Source organism: Eurosta solidaginis, unplaced genomic scaffold (assembly GCF_040869045.1).
Source record: "Eurosta solidaginis isolate ZX-2024a unplaced genomic scaffold, ASM4086904v1 ctg00001924.1, whole genome shotgun sequence".
In the NCBI taxonomy this organism is placed as follows: domain Eukaryota; kingdom Metazoa; phylum Arthropoda; class Insecta; order Diptera; family Tephritidae; genus Eurosta; species Eurosta solidaginis.
Genome location: NW_027137333.1, coordinates 21532 through 32758, shown reverse-complemented (window position 1 = coordinate 32758; position 11227 = coordinate 21532). Strand labels below are relative to the sequence as shown.

Sequence of the window (11227 nt, the reverse complement as noted above, 5' to 3'; positions counted from 1 at the left end):
TGTGGCCTCGTTCGCTTATTTCTCCTAAGTTCTAGACGTTTCAAAAACATGCCTTCTAGAACAGTTGCTGCTGGTTAGGTGTATGGAATATTCTTCGTTGCCTTGTACATAAGTGTGGCTGCTTGCTTTAATGTGTACATGTACATAAGTGAGGCTGCTTGCTGTTTTGTTGTTATTGTGATTATTTACTAACAGCATAGTTGTGCTAACATTCGCCGCAATATTAATGGAGATGAAAATTTTGTTCTGAATAACTAGAAAATATGTATAAGCCTTAAGATAAATGACGTATTTATATGCAATTCGTAATTTAAAATATTTTGTTGCTGATTTAAGTAGAAATTAAATTTGAATAAAATTTAAATACTTTCATATACTTTTATCTTTGCAGCTGGGTCTTTGGCGAATTTTTATGCCGCATATATCAATTTGTGCATTCTCTCAGTTACACAGCGTCAATTTTCATACTTGTGGTGATATGCATGGAACGTTATTTTGCGATTGTTCATCCGATCACGTGTAAGCAGATTTTGACTGCTGCCAGATTAAGGGTAAGGAAAAATACTGAATTTTATTAATAGCCGTAAGCAAGTTATGAAAAAATTGGACTTTTCTTTAGTTCGAATATAGAAGGCTAAAAAAGTTAAATAAATTAACTAACGAATAGCCCTGAAAGATAAATATTTATTTATTCGGTGTTGGTTTCTAGGACAAATTAGCTTAGGAGTTCTGGTAGCCTGAGTTGCAGCCATCTGTAGGTTGCTTTTCAGCATGCAATTAAACGAAAATTTAGGCAAGAGGCTCATTCTGATCACTTGTCCTTGAGCTAGTAAATAATATCGTCTTGGATCTTTATACTATGTAGTATACAAGATTAAAGTGTAAGTCACTATGTGAACCCAGCCTTATATAGCTCGAAAAATCCTGTTTGTAAGGTGATTGGATTGACTCTCTTGAGGATTATGTGTTCAATCCTGAAATATCCACACCCCAAAGGCGTGAGTAACCAAGTACTCGTTAAGTTTGATGTGTAAATATATAGATTTACGTCTAGAAAACTAACGTGCTTAAATTAACTAGAGTTTGATCAGTGGTGGGTTGAAGTTAAATGATAAAAAGAGGAACATTACATAATTATTTCAGATTTTTCGACCAATACGAACAAGCTATGGTTTCACTATCGACTTATTATCAGTAGCGAGTCATTAGCGTCGAGTTATGGGGTTTTTCGACTGGGTTACAGATGTTTCATCGATTCAAAATTTAAGTTTTTTCGGTTTCTGTTTCATAACAAATTGAAAAACACGCCCTGATAAATGGGTAGTACTTCGAAAAGAAATCGATAATATTTCACAAAAAATCGATAACAAATCGATATCTTTTCGACAGCAAATCCTTTCCTTTATCTTTTTCTAATAAATTGTAACACGTTAACAAATTGATAATTATTTTATATTATATCGATAACTTTTCCATTAATTATCGATCATTTTCAATAGCAAATCGATAAGTTTTGTATGGCAAATCAATAGTTTTCTATAGCAAATCTATATATTTCGAATCGATAACTTTTTGTTAACAAACCGAAAACAACCCACTATCAAATTGGTAACACGCCTATAACAAACCGATAACTTTTTAATTAAATGTTCCCAGTTTTCCAATTAAGAATCGAACTTTTTTTGTTAATAAATCAATAACTTTTCGATTAAAAGTCGCAAAAATCTTCATAACATATCGATAACTTTAAAAAAATAAATACATTTTTGATAAAAAAGCGATAACTTTGCGATAACAAATCAAAAACACGCTTATGAAAAATTGATAGTACTACGATTACAAAATAATAACTTTTGTATGATAAATCGATAATTTTTCGATAACTTTTCGAAACCTATAACTTTTTTTATAAAAAGACCAAAATTTTCGAATAAGAAATCGATATATTTTTCATTACAGATCGATAACTAAACATAACACCGACAACTTTATGATTGATAATCGATATATTTTCGATAGTAAATCGATAAATTTGCGAAAGAAAACCAGTAAAAAACGATAACTCAATCTTTGTTTTCGATTATAAAATAAATGGAACGCGCTATAATCCCAGAAGAGATTTTATACAAAGCTTGTCTTTCAATTTGCGTCGTGCTCTTTTTAATTTTTCCTAAAAATTTCCAAAGGCATCTGCAAGGCAGTTGAGTTTTCACTTTGAAGCATTTCATGGCAGAAATACACTCGGAATACTTGCCAAATCACTGCCGATGGGCGACCACCCCTAGAAAAATTCTCTTCTAATTGCAAAAGCTTGTTTTTTAAACTTTGATGTTGCTTTGCCAGGGGCGTAAGCCCGAAATTTTAAGTGTGGTAGGTGGAGCACGCTATCAATACACCACGGCAGCCGCCCATTGCCGGATATAAATAAAGCAAAATTAGAAAACCACATAATTTGAAGGGAAGCTTGATGGAAATTCACTTGAATTTAATTCGGGCCAAATTAATATAAGAAATAAGAATTTGTAAGCACTTTTTTGAATAAAAATATGTATTCGGCATGCAAGCACTTGAAATTAAATATTCCAATTACCTTCTTCTGAATTAAATAATTGTAACGCTAATTTATGTCTTTTAAGAGGACGTGGGCACGGAATTCCGCAAAATATTTTTACAATTCATTCTTGTAAGCAAGAAAACGAGCGCTTGACCACGGTAAATTCAAAAACCAAAAGGCATGCTGACCAAAATTTATATTTGTAGCAAAAAAAATAAAAAAATAAAAAATAATAAAAAACACTAACCAATAATAACTTTAATAATTTTGTGTATTAGATATCGGTGGACGAATGCAATAATGTTCATTGACCACATTTTGTTAGTGAATTTGGCAAATGAGTTTCGTTTGACTACTTTACACTATTCGTTTCAAACGAAAAACTTTTATGGCCACTAACATTCCCGATGAGAAAACGTGAAATGTAATTAATTATACACGTGCGTTTAACGATATAAACAAGCAAATAAATAAATTTGAAAACATAACAATGTTTTTTCCTCAGAAGGGGAAAAGAGAACACGAGCTGATAATAATAACAATAGCCTGGTGGGTTATACCCCCCAAAGGATTAAGGCCTATATTTTATTCCATTTGTGACGCTAAGATTTCTATTTATTTATTTATTTTATTTTTTTTCTACAAATTTCTATACCTCCTACATATTCTACGCTTACGACGGACGACATTTCCTAAGTCGGATGATTTTTACTTAGACATATTTTATGGTAGGCATATGCTCGACGGGCTTGCCAAAAAACTAAAGAGGGGCGAGAAAAACGATGATACGCCGATAAAAAATTGGTAACACTCGGATAACAAATATATCGACTTGATAATATATCGATAATTTTTTTGATAACTCGTCGATGAAAAGTTGATAACTAATCGATACAAATTTCCGTACCCCCTACATATTCTACGCTTACAAACGAAATTTCCTAAGGCGGTTGAGTTTTGCTAAGATAGGGGCGACAGCAAACGATTTTACGCTTATAAAAAATTGGTGAAATTCCGATAACAAATATATCGACTTGATAATATATCGATAATTTTCGATAACTCGTCGCTGAAATGCTGATAACTAATCGATAAACTTTATTTTTTTAATCTTGCTTTTTCTCTACCCGTTTTTTTAAATTTCCTTTTGTTCCTTTCCTTTACTTTCCTTTCCCTAACCTTTTCGTTGCCTTCCTTTTATTTCCTTTCCTTTTCCTGCCCTTTTCGTTCCTTTCCTTTTATTTCCCTTACTTTCATTTCATTTGCGTTATTTGTCCGCTATCACCGGTAGCTGCAACACAGGTATTTTATATTTAATAATGAACGAAACCAGTTCAGTTTTGGTTGAATTGAGAGATAGACCTTTATATCAGGGCCAGTTCTTCATCAGTCTCAGCTTCAGTTTAAGCAAAATACTCTTCTGCTTTTGCAACACAGGTGTATATGTAAAAACCTATTGAAAATTACTTTGGCTGTTATGGCTTGTTGTCACAGATAGTTTATTAGAAAGTTTTTCGCAAAAAAAAAAAAAAAGCTCAAAAACAAAAAAAATAGTTTTGAAAAGGTTTAAAAAAAAAAAGAAAGTAAAATTTGGTAAAAAATTTGGAACCCAAATTTGGCCTCATGTCTATTTTCGGCAACAACAAAATGCATCACAAGATTTCAAAAATTTTTACTGAAACAAAAATTATTCCATGTCCCTATATTCCTATTGCAAGTTTGTACTGAACAATTTTGAAAGTTTTTAAAATTAGAAAATTTTGGAAAAATCTGCAGATGAGATATGATATATAATACGTCAACCACAATAAATTCTAAAAAAATAATAAAAAAAAAAAATACTTAAGTATTTAAGGTTTCAAAAGTAAAAAAAAATCACTTTTTATATTTAGTCAGCAAGTTGTCTTTACAAAAAAAAAATATATGTATGAAAAATATGCTGAGGAATCTATGATCAGGTCGAACACGATATGCCAACAATATTATTTATAACAAGTAAGGAAGGCTAAGTTCGAGTGTAACCGAACATTACATACTCAGTTGAGAGCTATGGAGACAAAGTAAGGGAAAATCACCATGTAGGAAAATGAACTTAGGGTAACCCTGGAATGTGTTTGTATGACATGTGTATCAAATGGATGGTATTAAAGAGTATTTTAAGGGAGCCATGGTTCTGTAGGTGTACGCCATTTAGGGATATCGCCATAAAGGTGGACCAGAGCTGACTCTAGAATTTGTTTGTACGATATGGGTACCAAATGAAAGGTGTTAATGAGAATTTTAAAAGGGAGTGGGCCTTTGTTCTATAGGTGGATGCCTTTTCGGGATATCGCCTTAAAGGTGGACCAGGGCTTACTCTAGAATTTGTTTGTACGATATGGGTATCAAACGAAAGGTGATAATGAGTATTTTAAAAGGGATTGGGCCTTAGTTCTATAGGTGGACGCCTTTTCGGGATATCGCCATAAAGGTGGACCAGGGGTGACTCTATAATGTGTTTGTACGATATGGGTATCAAATTAAAGGTATTAATGAGGGTTTTAAAAGGGAGTGGTGGTAGTTGTATATGTGAAGGCGTTTTCGAGATATCGACCAAAATGTGGACCAGGGTGACCCATACCATCATCTGTCGGGTACCGCTAATTTATTTATATATGTAATAACACGAACAGTATCCCTGCCAAGATTCCAAGGGCTTTTGATCTCGCCCTGCAGAGCTTTTTCATTTAATTTTACTTAATATGGAAAGTGCCACACCCATTTTACAAAGTTTTTTTCTATAGTTATATTTTGCGTCAATAAACCAATCCAATTACCATGTTTCATCCCTTTTTTCGTATTTGGTATAGAATTATGTCATTTTTTTCATTTTTCGTAATTTTCGATATAGTCCGATACCAGGAACCTACATACCAAATTTCATCAAGGTACCTCAAAATTTACTCAAGTTATCGTGTTAACGGACGGACGGACGGACATGGCTCAATCAAATTTTTTTCGATACTGATGATTTTGATATATGGAAGTCTATATCTATCTCGATTCCTTTATAGCTGTACAACCAACCGTTATCCAATCAAAGTTAATATACTCTGTGAGCTCTGCTCAACTGAGTATAAAAAGTGGAAAAATATAAAATAGTCTGAGTACATTAGTTAAAAATATAAATAACTAGCAGACCCGGCAGACGTTGTTCTGCCCTAAATTTGTATATCTGCATACAGTTTAATAAGCTTTTTCCGTCTAACTCTCCCTCGCGCCTCTAGAGTTTTTCCTAATCTTTATATTCACTCCTCCCTCCGTATTTTTTGCTTCATCTATCTCCATTTTCGTCTCATTCTATCTCTTTCTCAGTCTCCTTCTCTCTTTTCTCTTCTCTCAAGTTTTTCTCATTCTTCTTCATATCTTATTGCCAGTCCCAGAGGGTGGTATGTATTTTGTTCCAGTCCCATTCCGAGTCTCAGTCCCAGCCCCGCTCCGAGTCTCAGTCTCAGTCCCAGTTCTAATCCCAGTCCCAGTCCGTCTCTGGTCTACTTCCCGGAAAAAAGCATCGGAAATACTAATATAAGCAAATTTATATACCAAATTCAGGCAAATGGAATAGGACGTATGTAAAGTATGTAAGTGTTATTAATTCATGTCTTTATTTCGGCTTCGCATGCATATTTATCAGTTTTGCCAAGTTGATGCGACTAAATCGAATATCACAATGAAAATTACTTAAAAGCTCTCAGAAACAGCTTTCATTTGATATCCAAAATACAAACAGGGGTGCTCGGGTCCACGTTTTGGCCTATATCTCGAGACCCTAGTCACCAATAGGTATGATAACTACCCTGTACTAAAGCACTCATAAACAGCTTTCGTTTGATATCCATATTGTATAAACACATTCTAGGGGTGCCCGGGTTCACGTTCTGGCCTATATCTCGAGACCCTAGTCACCGATAGGTATGAAAATTACCCTGTACTAAAGCACTCATCAACAGATTTCATTTGATATCCATATTGTATAAACACATTCTAGGGTGCCCGGGTCCACGTTTTGACCTATATATCGGGACCCTAGTCACCAATAGGAATGAAAACTACCCTGTACTAAAGCACTCATCAGCAGCTTTCATTTGATATCCATATTATATAAACACATTCTAGGGGCGCCCGGGTCCACTTTTTGTCGTATTTCTCGAGACCCTAGTCACCAATATGTATCCTGGTCCACTTCCCGGAAGAAAAGTTAACCGACATTTTATTCTAGATAAAACGCTACCTACATACCAAATTTCAGGCAAATCGAGCCATATATACGACAGTTTAGAATAAATGGGTCCCTGGTCCACTTCCCGAAAAAAAACTTTTCACGAACACTCTCCGTGTTCCTATTAAGTTATCCTAAAAATATCATGGCAATCTTTCTATCCGTTCTCTCGTTATGGAGTGACAATCAAAATGTACACTTCTTTTTATATATATAGATAGATATAACAGAGCAACATACATGTCTTTTTAACGAAAACAAATTTAAATATTAGTTTTAAAAATTTCAAAAAAAAAAAAAAAAAAAATCACTTTAGATTTATTCAAACGTGTACGTAGAATTACAAAAAAAAAAATATAAAGTTTTTTAAATACAGATAATAATATTTATATAATAGTGAACAGCAGAAGTACCGCCTATAAAATCAATGCTATAAACCCAACGTTACTAAGCTCTTGGAGCGCGCCTATAATTATTCCACACAATTAGGATTAATAAGCATATGGATAAGTATGTACCTAAATGGCGAATAAAGGAATATCCACAAAAGGACAACATTTAGAGACTAATTGTAAAGCGAGCAGCGGCATTCCGGTCTTTTCTTTACGTGTGAATGGACGTGCGGTGTCATCCTCGACTCAACGTAAACTTTTTCGGGCTTTTTTGCGTTGAGTGGAATAGTAAAATAGGCCTCAGGGTTGGCTGCTTTGCTTTCCTCGGGCGTTTTGGCAGAGTTAGGGGATGCAATGTCTCCCTGGCCTGGAGTTAGGGTGGTTTTATGCACTCCTAATAGGAATCAGTGACATTTGAAAACTGGCGTGGTGCCATTTAAAAACCTAACCTTATTTTTATATACTAACAAAATGTAACGGGATATTGTAACATAAACTAACGGAGTATCTGGCGAGACGCCATAAAAATCAAATGTGTTTTATATACGAACGGGATTTTTACCCATAACGGGATAGTGGAAAAAACATGGCAACAAGATATATATTGGATTTTCAAATATATATTAATAATTTTGTGCCTGGCGTGGTGCCATGAAAAAAAAAAAATTAACATTTCTGCAAATAACGGAATTGAATAAGTGAATTTAGACAACCTGGCAGTATAAGGGCTCTTTTAAGCACCTTGCCATATGAAGCTTGCGAATGCAGTGTCATTTATATCAAAAAAAAAAAATAAAGCGAGCAGCGTGGCATTCATGTGGCTGAGTGGATAAAGGCATCTGCATTTACACTGGTATAAAGTGTGGATGTTGGAGATTTCGAGTTCAATACTCAGCACCCGAGATGCTAGCTGATGAAGAAGTGAAATTCAGAAACATGTCCTAGTAACCATCGCCGTTTGTAAACTTTGTAATTATACCCAGCTGTACTTGTACACAGGGTATTATAACTTTGACTGGATATGGTTAGTTGTAAAGATATAAAGGAATCGAGATAGATATAGACATTCATATATCAAAATCATCAGTATCGAAAAAAAATTTGATTGAGCCATCTCCGTCCGTCTGTCCGTTAACACGATAAGTTGAGTAAATGTTGAAATATCTTTACCAAATTTGGTAGGCGAGCTTACCTGGACCCAGGATATATTGGTATTGAAAATGAGCGAAATCGGATGACAACCACGCCCACTTTTTATATATATAACATTTTGGAAAACACAATAAACCTAATGGTTTAGTAAATAATACCCCTAGAATGTTGAAATTTGACGTGTGGACTGATATTGAGACTTTTGATAAAAATTAAAAAAAAAATTTTAAAATGGGCGTGGTACCGCCCACTTGTGATAAAATCAATTTTACAAATAATTATTAATCATAAATCAAAAATCGTTAAATCTATCGTAACAAAATTCGGCAGAGGGGTTGCCTTTACTATGAGGAATGCTTTTAAAAAAAAATTAACACAATCGGGCAAGCACCACGCCCACGTTATATAAAAGATTTTTAAAAGGGTCGTGTACGAACAAAATAAGCTATATCTTTGCAACAAGAGCTTTATATTACTGATATTTCATTTCCCAAATGGATTTATAACAATAAATAGGAAAAACTTCAAATTTTAGAAAATGGGCGGTGCCACGCAATTTTCTATGTTTCGGGAGCCATAACTCGAAGAAAAATTAGTTCAGAATAGAACCATATGTATATGTATGTATTATTGCGCAACCTTGTAACACTATTAAGCACACAAAACAAACAACAACAGCATTTCAAGTGTACAGCTGGTTATGTTAGATTTCTCCCGAACTTAGACTTTCTTACTTGTTTTTCTCTAATTTCAGTCGAAAATTTCAGGTTAAAAAAATAAAAAATAAAATCATATCAAGGCAATATACTTCATCAAATGTGTTGCTAGTTTTAACAAAAAAAGAAGTAAAAAGTTTAAAAAAATGTTAAATAAAAAATTAAAGAAAAAATCATTCTAACAGGTAAACAAAGAAACGCAGTAAGTGAAATTGTCTCTTTCGTAACTTCTGTCTGTTCCTTATTCTCTTGTGAGCGGCTCCTTATGTCCGGTAAGTATATTTTTTTGTAAGAATTTAATGAAACAACTTTATGGTCAAAAAAAAAAAAAAACAACGATTGATCAAGTCACCAAAACCAAAAAATAAATTAATAAAAATTTAAGGCATAAAAATATGAAAAAATCGCTACATCAACATATTCTATCAGAAAGATATTTTAACAAAAAAAAGTATTTAGTTTTTAAAAGCTAAAAAAAATCACTTTAACAGGTCAACATACTGAAGAAGCAAGCAAATATATGTGACCCGGCCTATGAAAAGGTGGCTTTTGACTCAAAACAGTAATTGCGAGAAACAGCTGATAAAGATGAACAATGCATTTCTTCAGTTTCTTAGTAGTTTTCTTTTTTTTTGAGTCATACGCCACCTTTTCATAAGCCGGGTCACATATATATTTTGCACCTTGTGTATGTAGAATTTGTAAAAAAAATTTTTAACAATTGAGGCTATAAAAATATAAAAAAAGCGCTATATCAGGGCAACATATTTCAACAGAAAGTCGTGTTAAATAAAAAAAGCTTAAATTTATATATATAAAAAAAAAAAAAAAACATTGTAACAGGTCAACATAAGATAGCAGCAAACACAACTGACTGTGGCATAAATAAATAAATGTATGGCGCGACAACCTCCGAAGAGATTTTAGGCCGAGCTTCTCTTCTCACTGTGGTGCGCTTTGTCGATACATGATTTCACTATAATATTAAAATGTACCAAGAAGATAACAGACCACAAAAAAAAAAGTTTTAGTTACATAAATAAAAATTTCAAAAAAAATCACTCTAACAGGTCCAACATACAGCATATATAACTCATTGTGGTAAGCTTTGTCAAAATATGTACAAAAGAGGTCACTGTAATATATTAATTAGATTACCAACAACATAACACACCACAAAAAAAAATCTAATTGTAAAAATTTTAAAAAATCCCTAAATCAGGCCAACATATTTCAACAGCAAGACAAAAACAAAAGTTAAACAAATTTTTTAAATAAAATTTTCTAAAAAATCACTCTAACAGGTCAACATACAAAAGCAGTAAGCGTAAATTTCCATTTCGTAACTTTTGTCAAACGCATAAATGTTCTTTATGGTCTTGTGGTCAGCTGCTAATATCTAGTATAGTAAAAGTTATTCTCAAAATCTCTGCATATATGTGTAAGAATGGGTAGGCGTGTGTGAGAAACTTGGTCCAAACTATCAGTCAATGCTAAATAATTTTTGCAAATAGTACAATACAACAAATTTTAGTACAAACATAACTACAAACATAAAATCATGCATATTTATGTGTAAATACATATGTAAGAATGCATTTACCCATGTAAGTTTGCTTATTGCATATCTGCTGCTGAAAAAGGTGTCATCATACTGCAAAATGCTTCTTTTTCAACCTTTGAGGCACTCAGCTAATTTCACTTTATTTCATATATTTCTTGAGGATTAAATGCAAAATATCAGGAGCAAACAAATCAGAAACAAAATTTTGTAAAACGTCGATTTTTGTGCATATTCTCAGTATATTGTTCAAATGTATGTATTATGTATGTATGTATGCTAGTATATATTACAAAATATCGTTAGTTGTTCTACATCATATGCACCTACATACATACATTTCTAAACTATCACAATTTCGTACACAATTTTAGTTTAAATTGTTGGGACAGCTTATATTGACCAGCACTCATACCTACTTTTTCAAATTTTCAAATCTGGTACTCGTCTACTGCTTTATTTGTTAAAGTGCGCTCGTTTATTTTTAGACACACATACATAAGTGCTAGAAAATTGCTGGAAGTGCAAATGCTTACAGTTTAAGTTTTGTTTTGTTTAAGTAGTGGTATATACCCATACATCAGTAACAAGAAA

General features: G+C 33.0%; 1 protein-coding gene across 1 annotated transcript in view; it reads left to right on the top strand.

Annotated features, from left to right (window-relative positions):
• Positions 1-391: 391 nt before the first annotated feature.
• LOC137236350 (trissin receptor-like) overlaps positions 392-11227 on the top strand; it is a gene marked incomplete at both ends in the record, with an annotated part of 30615 nt that continues 19779 nt past the window's right edge. The window contains one exon of the mRNA XM_067758864.1: positions 392-551. Coding sequence (XP_067614965.1) covers positions 392-551 — 160 coding nt within the window. The remainder of the gene's footprint in view (positions 552-11227) is intronic.